This window comes from Leptidea sinapis, chromosome 9, assembly GCF_905404315.1.
Source record: "Leptidea sinapis chromosome 9, ilLepSina1.1, whole genome shotgun sequence".
NCBI lineage: Eukaryota > Metazoa > Arthropoda > Insecta > Lepidoptera > Pieridae > Leptidea > Leptidea sinapis.
The window spans coordinates 13,780,589-13,800,067 of NC_066273.1; the positions used below are offsets into that span (position 1 = coordinate 13,780,589).

Consider the following 19,479-nt stretch of genomic DNA (forward strand, 5'->3'; position numbering starts at 1 on the left):
TGAAGCTGTCCCAATATACCCAAAAAGTCATTCTTATCGCCTTATATTGGGACGCGTGAATTGAAATTTACATACAAGCTTCTATCGCATTGACAGACAGCGTGTACGGATAAGGTGAGTTACCGTCTTATCGACGGTTTATTGGGACAAAAAAGTCAACGATAGTTACGATTTTTATCTCAAATAAGAGAGAGACTAAATATTGGGAACGGCCGTTAATAATTAAATAAATAAATATCTGGAACTGACGTCGATGACGTCACACCGTCGCTTTGTTACGGTGTGCAAAACAAACATCACTAAGATATTATTATAAATAAATAAAAGACGATTTATTTTATCAGTATTATAGATTGATGTAATGGTGTTGTGTTATGATGCTGATTATGATGAAAAATATATATATGAAGGAATCTGGGTTAAGTAAAAAAAATTGTGAGCCGTCACGGGCAGATGTGAAACAAATTTTTAAATTCAAAAATTCCTTAAAAATCGTGACAACTCAATTATTTTCATTAGTTACTTCGGTAATAGTTACATTGGATGTTGCTTCTGATGGTATTACTGTGACAATTGGTCGATGAAAGTGTATTATCTATATATCTATATATATATCTATATATATATATATATATATATATAAATGAATTGCTGTTCGTTAGTATCGCTAAAACTAGAGAACGGCTGGACCGATTTGGCTAATTTTGGTCTTAAATTAATTGTGGAAGACCAGAGAAGGTTTAAAAGGTAAATAAATAATATGAAAATGCTCGGAATTAAATAAAAACAACACTTTTGATTCTCCTTACAAAGTAAATAATAATTATAAGAAAATAGCAATGAATCTATTGTGTAACAGTATATAAGACAAATAATTACATAATTAATACTTATAATATAATTGTTAAAATAATTATGTTAGTTCTGTTTTACCACAATAAACAGAACTCTTGAAATTCGGGTTATAATAAAGACAAATTTGAATAATGTAGGTATTACGTTAGAATCACTGTTAAAGCATTTACTCAACAAATGAAAGTTACAAAATATAAAAATTATTAGTATTATCTACACCCAGAATATGAATCCTCTAAAAGATTCTGAAACAGCTTATTGCTAACATTAAAACAGCCAGCCCTCGTAGTAACCTAATATCATCCCTTACTGATTATATACAAATAAACTAAGTATTAATGAAAGAATTATTAATTTTAGTAGTAATTTACATTTTGTATAGTGCAATTACTAAAATTCACTTGAATTTTATGGTATTTTGCAGCGTTTAAAATATCCGGCGGTGTGCTGTCAAAACTTGAATCGCTCATTGTTTAAAGAAAAAGTTTCAAGAGAAAATTCGAAACCCCGCCAGGATGATGTAATGGTTATTACGACATTGGGTGTTTCAGAATCATTAATAGAGGATTTAAAGCATGGGTGTAGATAAAAATTTAAACGTCATTTATTCATATTATACTACTTATTTGAAGCTAACTGATGTTGAACAGTATTGACCCCAAGAATGATTGTCATCCAAATAATCAAATATTTTCGTAGAAAGGGTATTACCATTTTATACACAGAATTTTACTAAGGAATTTTTTTAATTTACATATTGATAGGTACTGAATAATAATAGGAAGTTTTATGAATAAGCGGATACACTGGCCCGTAAACGAGTTACTAATTTTATGGAGACGTGTTTAATGTAATAGTACCTTATGTGTATTCTTTGAACGCCACTTTTTATGAATGTATAAGAGTTATCCATATATGTATGGATTTGCTACAAAAAGCATTTAATTTTCTTAAATTTTCTCCATGGGTTAAATTGGTAAATAGCTCTAGTCGACCGTTTCTCCTGCGCAAAGATGGTGTTTATATCAGCATCAGTACTCTAGAGTAGAATACCATTAGGTCCACTACGAAAGTAACTAAACTATCCTTGCGGTTATACATTTTGTCTTTTTTTCGTTAAGCAATAAATTATTTACATCAAAACAATGAACCACCCTAGAGGTTGCCCTATTCACCTAGTCAAAACACACAATTATCTTTTAAAAGAAAATATATGGAATCGTTTGTTGATTCCATATACGACAGACAAAGGGATGAAAATTTAAGATGAGCAATAATTTATTTCACAAATAAAATTTGAAAAACAAAATTTTATGAACGATACGGGATTCGAACCCACGACCTCCGGCGTTCCGTACCGGTGCTCCAACCAACTGAGCTAACCGTTCGAGTACCGCCTCGTTATAAAATTCTTTTTGCTTTGTTCAACTCTCAGGTTGTGGCTTCATCGACAGGATCTACTATACAGTTGATCTGCTCAACCAATATTTGCATATTAGGAAATTGACTTGAGATGTCGCTCTTGTAAATCTAAACAATATGTTATGTTTTTAAAGTGATAACCCTCACTTCTAGGATTAATACACAAATAAAATTAGAAAAACAAAATTTTATGAACGATGCGGGATTCGAAACCACGACCTCCGGAACGCCGGAAATGAGGGTTATCACTTTAAAAACATAACATATTGTTAAGAATTTATTTTTTATCATACGGATAATACTATAAATAAATTTTTGTATTTTTTTGTAAGGTCATATTATGGAGCACTTTATCCAAACTAAACTCCGCCATCAAGATACACAAATAAAATTTTAATTCCAAATTCAATTCCAATTCCAGAATTTCCAGCGAAATCTACAAAGAGGCGGCCCTAAAGAGTATTTGAACTGCTCTCAAGTCAATAGATATTAGCATAAAAGTAATATCGGCGAAGTGTCTCTACCGACACCTGCTTTGCAATTTTATAATATTAAGTAATCACAGATGGTTTGTCCATGGTGGAAATAAATTATTACATTAAAATCAATGCCTCATAAGGATTCCTTTTTAGAATGCGGCGTTGTGGGGTGGGATGTTATCTAACCTAATATACGTACGAGAGCAGCGATGGCTGGTCCACGCGCCATGCTCCTGTATTATGGTATTTTTGTTTTTTAACATGCTAGCTTGAAAATTTATTGAAGTAGGCGTTACTTTGCGGAAATCCATAATTATAGTGCCAGATTTTGGCGAGACAACACGTCCTGAGGATGCCTCGTGTAGAGGCGAAACACGTGTCGAATTGTATTAAGAAAAATATTGGCGGAATTAACACTAAAGAAAACTTAAATCATTTATATGCTAGCTTGATATTATCATTAGCCTGGTATATCTCTAACTAATTTGTTATTTTAAAGTGATATTCCTCACTTCTGGGAATCATTATACAAATAAGTTTGTAACAAAAATTTATGAACGATGCGGGACTCGATCCAGCGCCTCTCTGATTCCGTCCGATCACTTTCATTTTCTAATATGCAGATATTGGGGTTGAGTAGATTATCAATTGTTAAGTAGATGTAGCCACAACCTGAGAGTTGAACAAGACATATCAAAATTTCGGTCGATGCGTCACTCGACGGACAGTTGGCTCAGTTGGTAAGAGCGCTCGGACGGAACCCGAAAGGCGTGGGTTCGAGTACCACATCGTCCATAAATTATGATACAAATAATAAATCTGTCCCCACTATTTATCGTCATCATTATTTCTTACTAGCAAATGAAGGACATTCATTAAATAATTTTTCATTAAATTCCGCTGATTTTTAATATTTACAACCCAAATTTACCGTAGTAAATGACAGGCCTTATTTCTATAGCTATAAAATTTGAAGTCTAGTTGTAATTTGATATGCCTTCGCATTTCAGGCTTTGAAACGATTTTACAAGATTAACCTAAATACATCGCGATTTATAAAGACGGGGGAACTGTTATTGAATTAAATTATAATTACTTCATAGCCTGCGTATGGCAAATTTAATATTTCAGTCTCATATATTTTAGCTTTTATTATATACTAGCTGACCCAGCAAACGTTGTATTGCCGATTCAATTAATAAAAAAAAACAATAATTTAAATTTTTAGGGTATACAATATAGATGACGGCCGATTCTCAGACCTACCAAATATAAAATAAATAAATAAATAAAAAAGCCTTTACTACTGTACAAATTTTACATACTAGGTACTAAAATAGTAAAAAAGTGCCTCTAAATGCTATTGGCAAACGGTTTTTACTGTGGTACAGCTTGTCTTCCGACATAGGCATCCTCCAAATCCTATCTTTTGCTATACGAGTCCATACTTGCCCCGCTATTTTCTTGATGTCGTCTTCCCATCTCATAGGCTGTCTACCTCTATTTCTTTTGCTATCTAGTGGTTGCCATTCAGTTATTAGTCTTACCCATTTCTCTGTCTTTTCTCTTATCATATGACCTGTCCATTTCCATTTTAATTGTTTGAATGTTTTGTATGCATTCTTAAAATTTGTCTTCTTTTTAATTGCTTTTAATTTCACACGATCCTTTCTTTTTACTCCTATTGTGCTTCTTTCTATTCCATTCTGACAAATTTTAATTTTGTTGGCTAGTTGCTCTGTCAATGCCCATGTCTGACAACCGTACAATAAGCATGGTAGTATGCACATATTAAATACTTTCCTTTTGTGTTTCATAGGCATTTCTTTATTCTTCATAATTATCGTACTACAATTATTGTATTCTATTGCCATCTTGCAAACCCTATTGCGAATCTGTGGATGGTACAGAATATGTGTGATTAAAAAATAGGGGTTGATCGTAGAAGGGTGAAAATTTCAAGTTGTATGTATTTTTCAATGCTGAATCATAATAAAATTAAAATAAAATAAAATTGACAAAAAAATAAATAAAACGTAGGGGTGGGGTCACACCTAGTAAATAGGAGTATGAAAAATAGATGTTGGCCGATTCTCATACCTATCCGATATACACACAAAATTTCATATAAATTGGTTTAGCCGTTTCGGAGGAGTTTGGTAACAAACACAGGGACACGAGAATTTTATGTATAAGTAACTAGCTGATACCCCGCGACGTCGTTCGCGTACATATTTTTACATCTTGGGTTACATTATTGGACTATTAGTAGGGATCCCTAATTTTTTTGAAAATGTATATCAACCGGGGATAATGTAGCTTCCCAACAGTGAAAGATTCATTGAAATCGGTTCAGTAGTTGCGGAGCCTATTCAATACAAATAAACAAACAATCAAATCTTTCCTCTTTATAATATTACTATAGATAAGACGTCAACTATTGTGATACTACATCTTGTAGTAAAAACAAATCTATTTGTAAATAAATATATAAATCATAGTTCTATTATAAAAAGTTAGTAAAATGAGCTACTACAGAATGCATAATGCCATCCCTCAAATAAAATATATCTTATTGTATTTTTAAGTGATTGGTCTACACGTGAAAAGGGATTCAATTTTCAATTGTCCCCTTTGGACAACGATCCATATGATTTGTGCACCACTTTATAATACATGAATGTACTATTTTTTCATTCAATTGAAAAATTTACCTATTTTAAATCCTTTTTTATTTGGTTTTTAAAATTCCGTCCGAACAGAATCCGATCATACTCACTCACTGCCTTGCTATATATATTTATATTTATTTTTTTAACTACTTATTTAAAGCGTGCGCCAGTCATGAACATGTCGGTGACGCCAACCCGTAAGATTTTCCCTTTCCAAAAAGTGCCCAACGCGGCCAAGGACTATTAAAAACACAAGGACTCCGCGCCGTGATATTAGCAAGTGCAGAACCCTTTATGCGTGTGTGAGGTTACGGGGTATACCAGTTACATAATTTTTTCTCCCTTAAATAATCATATATCCATAAATACTTTTATATTATTGTTGTTACACTATTTCACAACGCACAACGGCATTTTTAAAATATTTTATTGCGACGCAAACTAATCTGTCACAGACGATGGCAAATCTCATAATGGCGGCCGATGGGCTTGTATTAGTGTAAGTGTATGCGTGGGTATATGTATTTACACGTTTACCGGCTTGTTACGGTGCCTCACTGTTATGTAAGGTGACACGGAGTCCTTTTTTACTCGTCCGTGAACGCGGCTAAAGAAGTTTTCACTTCAAAAATCATCTAAACATGACCAATCTATGACAAACTTGAGGTTGAGCTAGACTTAACCAAAATGAATTGCCGCCTGAAAAATATAAAATAACTAAAATTGTAATATAATACACCTGTTGTGCAAATCTTTACCTTTAATATTAATAACATACTATTATTTATATGTGCTACCTTTTGATAGGTTATAAGTTGGTGACAAGCCCTAAACAAAATAAAACTTAATATTATATACAAGTTGTATACTATAATTATTAAGGTTGTCTGGCCACGCGTGTCTGTCCGCTTGGGTTGTTTTGTTCTAGACGAAGATATCCCACTCAAAGTCACGCGTGGCGAGTGTAGGTACCTACTATTACCTTTGGCTTGGCACCGACTTCAAAGCTATCAATATGTAGCACATTAAAGGCAATATTAAAGGTAAAGGTTTGCATAAGAGGTGTATTATTTGACATTTTTAGTTATTTGATACTTTTCAGTATTTGAAGTCGGTTTTTTAAAAGTAGTTTTTTAGTTTAAGAGCCATACACAAAAAATAATTATATCATCCAGGTACACAAAAATTTTTATAAAATGAAAACTGCTGGGCCAAACTATATAAAATTTGTATGGGACCAAATGGCATCTATTCTGTTTCGAAAAATTACGTAAATCGGATCATAATTCTCCGATAAAAAAATACCGATCGAATTGTGATCCTCCATTTTGAAGTCGGTTAAAAAATTACACAAAAAAAGCTTGTATTTCAAGTTAGAATAAAGATGGAGATTTATGGTGTGCCGCATTATTTACACCCAAAGTATTTTTACGGATGGTTGATGATAATATTACAAATTCAGCTCACGTGAGTCTACGCCTTATTTTTGCCGCAACATTTTCCTGTTTACTGATCTATTGTTGATCGAAGTTACTGATAATAAAAATATTTGAACTGATAGTTGATACGCTAAATGTTTTTGCGCATAATATTACTAACAGCACAGAGTAGGTATGGATATTTACCTTACCAGAGATATACCTACGATACCACGAATGAAATTTCCGTAAAGCGCACTTGAATAGCGGCAGTGGTGAGCAGTAAGGACCTACAAATAATTTTTACATAGTTTCGACACGCGTTTTGAATGTGCTATATATATATATATATATATATATATATATATATGTGTGCTATAGTCATGTTATTGACACAAGATGGCGCTTAGCACAAATGTTGTTATATACTACCACAGAGTAGGGATGGATATTTATGTCTAAGAGTAAACGAATTCTAGTAAAAATATTACTAGCACAAAGAAATTTATAAAATACAACTATTCCAAAATTTTAAAGATTGTAAAGTTTACTAAATGTCTTTATTAACGATTCGTTGGGAATATTGACACCAAGAAATTAATTTCAGTTTTTTTTAAACAATGTTAAAATTTATTGTAATCATATTATTTACATATGACTTATCTATTTTATATATAATATAAGATATTTCCACGTATATAGTCACTCATCACGATATCTCTGGAACCATAAGCCGTAGAGACTTGAAATTTGGTAGGAATATTCCATTCGCCGAGTAGAGGTCAGCTAAGAACGGATTTTACGAAATTCCACCCGCAAGAGTTTTTTTTTTTATTATGAACAGAACAACGTCTGTCGGGTCAGCTAGTAATTAATAACACTATTTATATTATAAAAAATAATAGTGAAATAAAACTATATAATCTAATAAAATTAATTAATTACAAATAGTAAATATCATTAAGAACGCTGTCGGGAGGTAAGGTGCCCATGAAGCTGGCAACGTTACCTCTTTGTATGGCCAAACTTATCCTTTGACAGAGGTACGTACCAGATCTTGGGTCACCTGTTAAATCGGTTAGACGCCTGGATAACTCTGCTATGAGTTTTTGTGCCGATGAACCCCAAGGACCCATCGTCTCCACCCCAAAGGGAACAAATATGTATCCATCACCGAGTGATGCATATTTCCTCCGTTTTAGCCTTTCGGCAGTTTTCGCCGCTGTACCTGCCGCTATAGATGAATGTTCAATAAGAGAGGGGGCTAGCGTGTCCAGACAAGTCGCATCCCACACCAGCGGATTTCCATGACTCCAAGGAATCAACATCATGCCATCAGGCCTTTTACCATCGTCACGTGAAATTCCATTCGGCTCTAGGATAGCCGGCTCGTTGACGATAGTAAAGGCCCGACGCAAGACGTCGTTTAAGGCGGCATGGCGGGAAAGACGGCCCGCACTGCGATGGCAAGATAAGCCATGGTGACCAAGGCTGTCTACATTGCCTCCGCAGCGGCACATATGGGGAACTGTTCTAGGGATACCCAGGCGTAAACCAACTGCGATTGAGAAGCTGGAATTATCCAGAAGCGTCCCTATGTTAGTCGAAGGAGTGGCCTGAAGCCAGTACCCTGAATGTCGTTCACTAACAGCAATAAAACGAGCCTGATCCGAAATATTGTGACTTGATAATAATATAGTTTTGTGAATGATTTTGCACTGTGGCTCATCCCAAAGCTTTTATTATGATTATTATTTTATTATTTCAGTTAACATCCATCTAGTATAGAAAAAATAAAACTCCCAAGCTCTTGCGCCAGTTCTTCTATATCGTGAGAGAGAGTTTTTGTATAGGATTACATTAAAAAATCTCTTAAGGCGAAGAGTAAGCAGAAAACATGCAAACAAGGGGTTTTTAGACACGTTTTTTGGTGAAAATATAGCATTTCAAACTACGAATACTACTTAATCCTGTTACACATATACTTAAGTCTTATTTGTAGGTTTCTAATGCTTTCTGTTGGTTATAGTTTTCACTCCAGAGCCTTTTTGAACTACCACTTTTCTTTGCAGTTAAACAAGTTTTTTGGCATGGCATTACGCATTTTTTTAGTACAACTCTCAGAAAAGTTATTCTTATAGCTTTACTTTTTTGTGTAGGTATATTTATTCAGATTAGTAATGAATAACGAGGCTTGTAAGCATATAAACTGTTTTCCACGCAAGAAATATGAAAATATTGGCTTTGTTACATAGATGGCGGGCCGGAAGCCGTGAACTCATATCGCTGGCATTTAGTGTCGCCTTAATCAATCATCAAACATCAGGGTTTCATTCTCGACATTTGCCTCCTCCAAGATATAACCAATGGAAACGAAATTTTCCTAATTTATGTAATACGTTCTATTTTGTAATATTTTAACAGGTGCAAATAGTTTATATGCTTATAATCCTTGTAATTGAATACTTATCTGTATAAATGTACCAACAAAAAAAAAGTACAAGCTAAAGGAATAACTCTTCTGAATTTCATATTAAACAAATGCGTCATGCCTAAAAAAACTTGTTTAACTGTAAATCAAAATGGTAGTTTAAATAGCTCTGGAGTGGTTACTACAACTAACAGCAAGCATTGGCAACCTACAAATAATACTTAAGGGTATGTGTAACATAATTATGTAGTGTTCATAGCACCGAGTGCTATAGTATCACCATAAAACTTGTCGGAAATATTCTGTATCGGACTGTTTTGATTTTTTTGGTTATTGTTATCGGATTTGTAGACTCTGTTTTTTTATGGAAAAGGACAAACGAGAGTTTGGTACATGTCGAGATATTTTCATGCTATCACTGTTTTACTTTTGAAGTTGACATTGTTACGTTTTGACTTTTAACTTAAAACAGATACTTTCACTCATTTTTCATCATTATTGTAATAATAATCAGCATCAAAACATAACACAATACATCAATCTATAATACTGACAAATTTAATCGTTGTTTATTTATTCGTAATAATAATATCTTAGTGATACTTGTTTTGCACACCGTAACAGAGACGATGTGACGTCATCGACGTGTTAGGTCCACAGATAATAAAAGGCATAAATGGCATTTATTTTCTCAAAATTGATTCCTTTAGAATTCTTTTTGATGTCATTTCTAATATACTAGATACTACTACCGCTTCGGAAACAAATGGCGCTCTGAGAGAGAAGAAGCGGCGCAAGAAACTCTCCCAGCATTCTTTTTTTTTGCGCTCTTTTCAATAAATATACAATATTGTACAGTCATTTCTATCGCTATAAAATAATCACAATCTAGTCCCAGGCTGTCCGATCATTAAGATATTCAGATGTGGAGTAATAGGATTTACTACAGATCCATTTTTCTTATAAAACATTTAAATTTATTTATAGATAATGCCTGAACAGTGGCTGGGATTCTATTATAGAAGTGTATACATTTACCCTTAAAGCTATTATCTTATGAAGCCTACTAGAATTAGTTACAAGTAAGCCCTTATTTCTAGTGTTATAATAATGAAAAAAAGCAAAAAGGTGACGATTTTTGTGAACGTATATTAAATTTTCATAAATGCACTGACAATGAACAGTCAAAATATTTATTTCTTTGTTTCTAATGTCAAAGTATATTCTAATGAGTCATTAATATATTGTTACAGAACACGGAGGGACTCAAATTAAAGGAGGTTACATGCTTCGTTATAAACGTAAGTAAACTTAAAATGATTTGGTATTTAGTAGTTACTAGTTAATTATTATCTTATATTTTGGTTTTACCTATGACTGAGGGGGCACTTAGCGTGTATTGTTATTGTAATAATATTGACACACTTTTTACACAAATTTGCTTGCCCCAAATTAGGCATATATAGCCTGTGTTATGGGTTGCAAGATAACGATATATTTAATACAATATACTTATTTAAACATAATATAAATACATATAAACATCCATGACTCGGAAACAAACATCCATATTCATCTCAGATTCGAACCACTCGGCTATACAGGTCGTCGAAAGGTAAAATGTCATGTATGATATCTGGACTCTATTGTGTTTACCGTTTTGGCGGTACTTATTAGATAAATAAATCTACCCAGTTCTCAAATCTATAACGTTTTCGTTTTATGAAGCTTTTCCATAATTAAAATTAAAAAAAAGTAAATTTGGTCACTATACTCACAGTCTATGGTTTCTTGTAATGTCAAAGCTTTTCAAAGGTATTTCAATAGTGCTTTTTATTTTAACCAAAGGGGATCTAAAAATTGAAATTTAGTTTAGTATGAAACGTGCAGTCATTTGGCGTTTAAAATAGTAATTACAATATTATATCAACGAAGTATAATCCGGCTAAGTTTGAAAGCAAACAGTTGCTTATAACGTAGTGGATTTCTCCGTTTTTTTTAAAAGATTGAAGTCGTCAACTGTCAATCTATTAATTAAAACTGCACGTTTCATTCAAACGAGCGAATCGCTTTTTCTTACGGCCGTTCTTACTATCTACAGATTGAGATAAATTACTACCGTCTACTGTCAGTAATTAGCTGTCAATAATCTGAAGCTGTCCCAATATACCCGATAAGTCATTCTTATCGCCTTATATTGGGATGCGTGAATTGCAATTTCCATACAAACTTCTATCGCTGGTAAGCTGTACGTTGTCCCATTGACAGACAGCGTGTACGGATAAGGTGAGTTACCGTCGATAAGTTTATTGAGACAGAGATATGATTTTTATTTCAAGTAGGCCACAACCGGAGTTAGACTGAATATTGGGAACTGCCGTTAGAGAGTTTCGCTAAAGCACGACAGGAGGATCTTCATAGAAATTTTGCCTGCCACTGCTCGCATGTATTTCGTTGGCAATGTTATAGATTTTACCATTTACCAACGCCTATGCAAAGTGATGCAACCAAAATAAGTAAATGTTCGAACTTAATCAATTAGAAAAATCCACCCATACTTTAATAAAAAGGAATTTTGCGAACATTTTTAAAACGTGAACTAATAAAAATAAATAAATATAAATTTAATAACAAACCTTACGTAAAACGGCTTAACTAGATAATTATAGGCAAACCATGGCTCTCTCTACAATTTATTATGAAATATGAGGTGCAACATTTAAACATAATTAATTCTCTTTTACAATAACAGAAGAATTAATATTGTTGTTGACGAACAACAGAGATTGTAGATTTAAGTGACGACCTAAATCCAAAAAGTCCGGAAGTACGCGGTACCTATTGGTATCCAAGATGGTCCGACGATCTGGTCAGGACCATCGGAATACGTTGGATGAGGGCAGCACAGGACCAATCGTCGTAGAGATCTTTGAGGAAGGCCTTTGTCAAGCAGTGGACGTCTTCCGGCTGGTGATGTGATGATGATGACTTTAACCCAAAACTTAGACTTGCACTACCGATTAAGTGGATTCAATTAAAACTTAATTCACTTTGCATACCAATCTGCCAAAGTTTAAATTAATTACAAGAACATCAGCAATATACTAAATTTTGTGTTAAGCAAGCGAAGCAATCGACATAATATCTGTTGAATACGATGAGTAATCGCTTAGTGAATGATGCACTCCTAGTACCTCTCAATATTATGCTTTCATATTGATTTGATTGAAGCTAATAATTTGCGGATTGATTGAGAAATGGATAAGTTTGATTGATAATTTAATAATATAAGTAATTTTTAACTTAAAACTTACACTTAATCATTTAAATTATGATACGATACGAAACTTAACAGAATTTTGATTTCTAACTTCATTTTCACATCATACTTTCATATTCATTGTATCTCCATCAGAATAATGTATAATATAATTAATTAACTAAGCTCTTAAGGCGACACTAAATGCCAGCGACCTTGAGCGATATGAGTTCAGGGCTGCCGGACCGCCATCTATGTAACAACACTTATCTTTTCAAAATTCTTGCGTGGAAAACGTAACATTTAAAGGCGCAAACAGTTTATATGCTTACAATTCTCACTATTGATTACTAATCTGAATGTTCCTACACAAAACTAGTAAAAGCTATTAGAATAACTTTTCTGAGAGTAATACTAAACAAATGCGTAACTCTCATAATAATGCCAAAAAAGTTAAACTGCAAAGAAAAGTGGTAGTTCAAAATAGCTCTGGAGTGTGAACTATAATCAACAGCAAGCATAGGCAACCTACAAATAAGACTTAAGGATACGTGTAACAAGGTAAAATACTGTCCATTACTCCAAATGCTATATATTCACCATAAAACTTATCTAAAAACACCATGTTTGCTTGTTTTACGCTTACCCTTCGTCTTAACATCAATAAACTCTATCAAGTTGTCACATACGTTTGACCTCTATCAAGTTGTCACATACGTCCTCCTAATACTTTGAAGTCCTAATACCATAAAAATTATGAGTAGCTCCAAGTAGCTCTTTGATTGTTATTGCAACACATGGTTACATTCTTATGTTTTATAAATTAAAAGGATAAAAGGTTATGTGCATCGATATATAATACACAATTACTAGATACTAAAAGTCTATGCATATTACCGATAACCTTACCATTTTTTATACATAAGAGGAGGCAAGCGGGAACTTTTCTTTTATATGTAAGAGGGGGCAAACGAGCAAGAGGCTCACGGGGTGGGGAGAAGTGAGGTAACCACCCATGGACATCCACAACGTCAGGTGTTAAGAGATGCGTTGCCGGCCTTTAAGGTGGGAGTATGCTCTTTTCTTGAAGGTCCCTAAGTCGTATCGGTTCGGGATAACTGCAGCCGGTAGTTCATTCCACAAAGTCGCTGTGCAAGGCAAGATATTTCTTGCAAAACGCGCAGTTGTTTAATGGCAGACGTCAACGTGATGCGGATGGTACTATAGGCCGCTGGAATATACAGCTCCCAATCCCGAACAGCTCCTCTGAGCACTCCCCGTAACGCAACGCAACGCCAAAGAATCAAGCCGATCGTCGATGATTCGAGTCGTTCTTCGTTGTATGCGGTCAAATGGAAGAAACTGGTACTGGGGAATTGTGATTGAGATAGATAGAATAACTGATAAAAACTCCCACCCCTTTTTTAAATCATATAGCAACTTAGTCTACTAAATATAATATTATAATTTTTATGTGGCCTGCGCCTGAACCAGACAAGAACAATGCTATTCACATTATCCTCTAAATAATCTACTACAATATACTAAGCCTTATTTATTAAAGAAGGTTTATTGTAGGTATTTCTTTAATTTGTATTCAGCGAGCCCTAGTATTATACAGTCTAATATTTTATTGTAAAATTAAATACTGTTGGTCTATGGAGGAGCCCTTAACTTATTTATTATGTTTATTTACCTTTTCTCTTTCTTCTTGAGTTGAATGAATTATTCATCTGCAGCATTTCCCCACAATAGAAAACCCCCGTATGACTTAACACATTATATGTCAACTGTCTGATCTTTTAACGGCAAAACTTGCAGAACTTAGTCTATTTGCTAAGTTACTGATATGTGGGCCCCACTGTAATTTACTATCTATGGTATTGCCAAGAAAAACATTCGAATCTACTTATTCCAAAGTTTAAGAATCTACCATTACCTTAACCTTTGTTTACAATACTATGATTTCATTAAATTAAAACTATCATTACGGGGAAGCGTACCAAGAATACTGGCAGCATTTCCACATTGGATAGCTCGGCTGAGCCGTTGACCGAAATACTGCCACCGCTTTGGTTGCCATTAGCCCTATTGAGGCAAAAAGATCTCTGGGCCCCACGGGCCTTTGTTTCAAATTTGGTGATTTACTATTTAACAATAGGTTATTATTTGTGAAGCAATTTAATACTTTTAACATAGTATCATTAATAATTTTGCTATCTCACATATCTCATAATATGTGACCAAAGGATTCTTATAATGTGTCATTGAATTCTTTGGGTCTGAAACCCAAGAGAAGTCCAAGGATTTTGTTTTTATAGCTTTGTAAAGACAATATATTGAACATGAACGATGTTTCAGGTAAATATTTGTGGAGCACTTGGTCAGAGGAATGGGTGGTCCTGTACGACGACTCTACGATGGCCTGGTTTAAGGTAACGGATTTATATTGCTTTCATTTTCATTATGCGGGAGGCCTATGTCCAGCAGTGGACAGCAACACCGGTACGTGGTCACCATTCAAGGATGAGGGTACTACCCCAACGGCCATCTGTCCGCCGAACTATGCGCCCCTGCCCACTGCTACGTCAGTTTCACAATCATGATTGCATTAATTATACGCCATTCTTCATTCTGATCTGATCTTATTTCTCCATGGTGTTGGTATCGACTCTATGTAAAGGCAACTGGTGGTAAGTATCCTCAGTCAGAAATCAGAGCCCCAGCCAAATAATATAGGTTACAGCATGTATCCGGATTTTTCTAGAATCTGTTAGGGTAAGTTGTACTTGACTTATCAGTGTCCCATGAATCAGTTAGCTTTTATAATTTTGGTTATGTTGACAACTGGAAACCGCTGGCTTCGTGATTGACCCATCATCAAAACTTATGGCACTTACTGAAATCCTAGAACACTGATTGATTCATTTGATGTATGGGATCGCTTTATCTTCAATGTACTCGTATAGAGGATGTATAATTAATAGCTTTACTATTGTCTCTGACTTTACAAACTTGACATCTTGGTTAAAGCCTACTCTACTCTTACTCTGCCGCAATACAGTTTTTAAAACTAGTGCGGAGGGTAGATTCAAATGTTTTTGTTGTACTTAATTTAATAATACTCATTTTGTCACGGGCTTATTAACTCGATCGGTTCAATGCCATTGTTCTTTCTAGTGAATATTTGCAGGTACCAAAGTTTTAGTACCTTTTTCACGTAATGTTTTAATGTGATATTGTAGTCTGTAGACATAGTATATATTATATATAAATAGCTGTGTATTGCGTTGTTTAGTACTAAGGCCATTAAAGAGTAATGCTAGTAAGACCAAAATATAATATTGCAATAGTGTTAGTGTTATAAATAAATAAAAATACTTGTGGTACTTTGGTGTGTTTGTCGAAATACAGGAAAAATCCTTGATCGGCTGCAGATGCTAAAACTTTTTTGTACATAGGTACTTTGTTCATTACAATTATTGGCTGTTTAATTAGAATAAGTACTTTTTGTGAAATAATAAATAAATAAATAAAAAAAAGTATGTCTTGGCCGTTTTACTATAACGCAATATATATTATATTTAGGTTCTTAACAAGTTGTTTTGTTGTGCGACAATAACGAATTTGCTAAGGCATACTTTTTGGTTTTGTAGAGTCAGGGTTTACGGATTATTATTTGATACTTATTGTTAAACCCACATACAATAAGATCGGAATTAAGTAAGTGGTTTTACTAAAATTTTACTTTTGAGGCTAGGTATGAGTAGAGAGATTTAAATATTTATTCGTAGTCCTATAATCGTGGTTCCATATTGATATTACAATCCATTTTCTCTTTTTAGCATTTCAATGACCGATGGATTATTATGGTGATCCATTTTTTCATCTATCTTAGGGATGGCTTTACTAGATTTTTTAATATGTTTTTGTAGTAAAATGATTGATGTTGCATTTCAAAAATTAACATTCCCATTTTGAAATGCTGCTTTTTGACTGACATAAAAATAAATAACAATAATATTTAAATACTTAAATTTAAGTCAAGCCTCTATCGCAATAGGTCACTCTGTAAGGATAGGGGCTTTATTGGTTGGTTGGTTAAATAAAAGTTGAATAAAAATAATTGAAATCTCAAATTAACGATCGAATATTGAAAAGCCTGTAAATCAAAAATTATTTTGGAACTCCGGATATTTACAAAATGAGGACAAATTGCAATTCAAACTCCATACACCCATAGGAATTTAAAAATATTAGAATAACATACAAATACATTACATTGAAAAATTTGTTATCTGTAGGTGTCAACCTCTCCTATGTTTTATACAAGTCATATACGCTCAAAGCATTTTAATTTTTTTATTGTAAAAATCGATATTTAATTGAAATTCACACTCAAATTTGCCACTTAATCAGGTAAATGTACCGGAGTTTGTATAAAGGGACGGAGAATTTTCTGCAGTTTCAATATTAAATTACCCGATTGCTATGTCGAATATATCAGAAACAACTTTGCTAAATTGTTTCGATCGCAACTGGAACGTATTACGCAAATTAAAATATTGTTATTTATTTTACGAACTACAAAGACATTCGAAATTCAAACCTAATTTTTAATCCACTAGGCTTTTGCTTGATCATCGAGAGATCATGGAGAAAATCAAAAAGCTCTTATCATGTTATATCATATTCCTCGTCATCATATTCTTAATGACAACAAGGGACGAGACAAACAAGACGTTCAGCTGATGGTAATTGATACGCCCTGCCCATTACAATGCAGTGCCATCAGGATTCTTGAAAGACCCAAAAAATCTGAGGGGCACTACAATTGCGCTCGTCACATTGAGAGGTTATATAATGGTATCGAATTATAAAAAAACTCATAAGCAGTAATGTGTTAGCATTACTGTGTTTCGGTCTGAAGGGCGCCGTAGATAGTGAAATTACTGGGCAAATGAGATTTAATATTTTATGCCTCAAGGTGACGAGCGCAATTGAAGTGCCACTCAGAATTTTTAAGTTTTTCGAGAATTCTGAGCGGCACTGCATTGTAATAGGTAGGGCGTATCAATTATTATCAGCTGAACGTCATGCTCGTCTCACCCCTTAATATGATTACCTATCTGTTTGTAGTAGAACTATTGATTTGCCAAGTCATCAAGTGTTTTGCGTTGGCAATTTTCTATATTTTATGCAGACAATGTCGCAGTAATATGAAAAGTTACTATCTGTGTTTGCCCTAGAATTGAATTCCCGAGGCTAATGGTGAAAACACAAAAAATACGAGATCATTTTAAATAAGATTTCTTCTCATTAGACGAGCGAATAAATTGAATTGAGTTCGTGGAATATCCAAGAGAACGCAGAGAACTTTATCGGGAAAATCATTAATAACCCGAGAGTCAAACTTTAAGACAAAGAAGTTTGACTTTATAGATAAACTTTGGCTTAGTTTTCGATTTTAATAAGCACATCGCTGTGGGTCCTATTAAGACCTTCCAGTTGGCCTAAATTCTCGTTCAGATCAACAACAATTTCTTGTTTCCTATGCATATGTAAATACACTAGATGTAGTTCACGACAAAGTGAACCACTAGCTTCTATGTCCTCCTTTAAATAAATACGGTAGAAAGTAAGCCTTCAGAAAAGTAAAGTGTAATAAAATGGGATAAATGCAGGATCAGACATAGGATAAAGGTAGTCTCAGAAGTGGGATAAGTACAGTATCAGAAGTGGGATAAGTACAGTATCAGAAGTGGGATGAATATAAATTTGCTACTTATTAGGCCGGTCGGTTATTATTGGTTAATATGTCTTTGAGTCTAGAGGAGTGTAGATAGACACGATAATACTAAATGAAGTCCCACATCTCAACCACTTCCTCTCCTAATTACACTTTGCAAAATTGCACATTCTTCGCTTTTCACTTCCTCGCAAGTCTCACGAGTAGAATTAGCTTGAAATCGCGAATCATTCTATATACTACTACTTACTACTTAAATACGCTAAAACGTATAACCTATTTCCAATTCCTGACTTATTCACACAAAGCGCTCTTATAAGAAAAAAAGGTGCACTCATTGACGACAGTGAACGGTTTAGTATAATTTGCTATTCATGTTTTCATTTACCAGTGGGAGGCTGCTTTGCACAGGATGCCGGCTAGATTATGGGTACCATAACGGCGCCTTTTTCTGCCATGAGGCAGTAATGTGTAAGCATTACTATGTTTCGGTCTGCAGGCCGCCCTAAGCTAGTGAAATTTCTGGGCAAATGAGATTCTAGATCATATGTCTCAAGGTGACGAGCGCAGTTGTAGTGCCGCTTAGAATTTTTGGGTTTTTCAAGAATTCTTAGCGGCACTGAATTGTAATGGCCATATAATTACCATCAGTGGAACATCCTGCTCGTCTCGTCCCTTATTGTCATAAAGAAAAAAGGAAAAAAAATACGTTAGATAATTTATACATCTAGAAAGACTATGATAGCTGTGGTCACGTCGAAAAAAGTAGCGGCAAACTGTTAAACCTCTATTTTCAGCAACGCACACACACCAAAAGAAAGTGACATACATAACGCGAGTACATGACGTAACTTGTCATTCACTCTAAATAAATAAAACTGTTGCCTAACAGCTAGAGGATCGATCCAGACGTATAAATTATCTTAGAAAATGAATTAATGTCATGTCTAAATGTAACTTCGTATTCTATCTCATTCTATCCCTCTAAGACTAAATCCTTTAGTTGTATATATTAGTAGCTTTTTCACATCGTTAAGTTTTAATTCACAGCGGTACTACTTAGTTAACTTTCTAAAGGAAAACCAGGGTAACAGAAATAGAAACTAACGATATAAGATATTATAATAACAACTTGTTGGGATCAGTAAACACAACAATCGATCACGGAGACAGGTGACTGCTCAACAAAGACCT

At 34.1% G+C, this 19,479-nt stretch overlaps 1 protein-coding gene across 1 annotated transcript in view; it reads left to right on the forward strand.

Annotated features, from left to right (window-relative positions):
- Positions 1 to 19,479, forward strand: part of LOC126966177 (uncharacterized) — a 104,255-nt gene that overhangs the window by 37,586 nt on the left and 47,190 nt on the right. The window contains exons 3-4 of the mRNA XM_050810135.1: positions 10,531 to 10,578; positions 14,898 to 14,971. Of these exons, the coding sequence (XP_050666092.1) occupies positions 10,531 to 10,578; positions 14,898 to 14,971 (122 nt within the window). The remainder of the gene's footprint in view (positions 1 to 10,530; positions 10,579 to 14,897; positions 14,972 to 19,479) is intronic.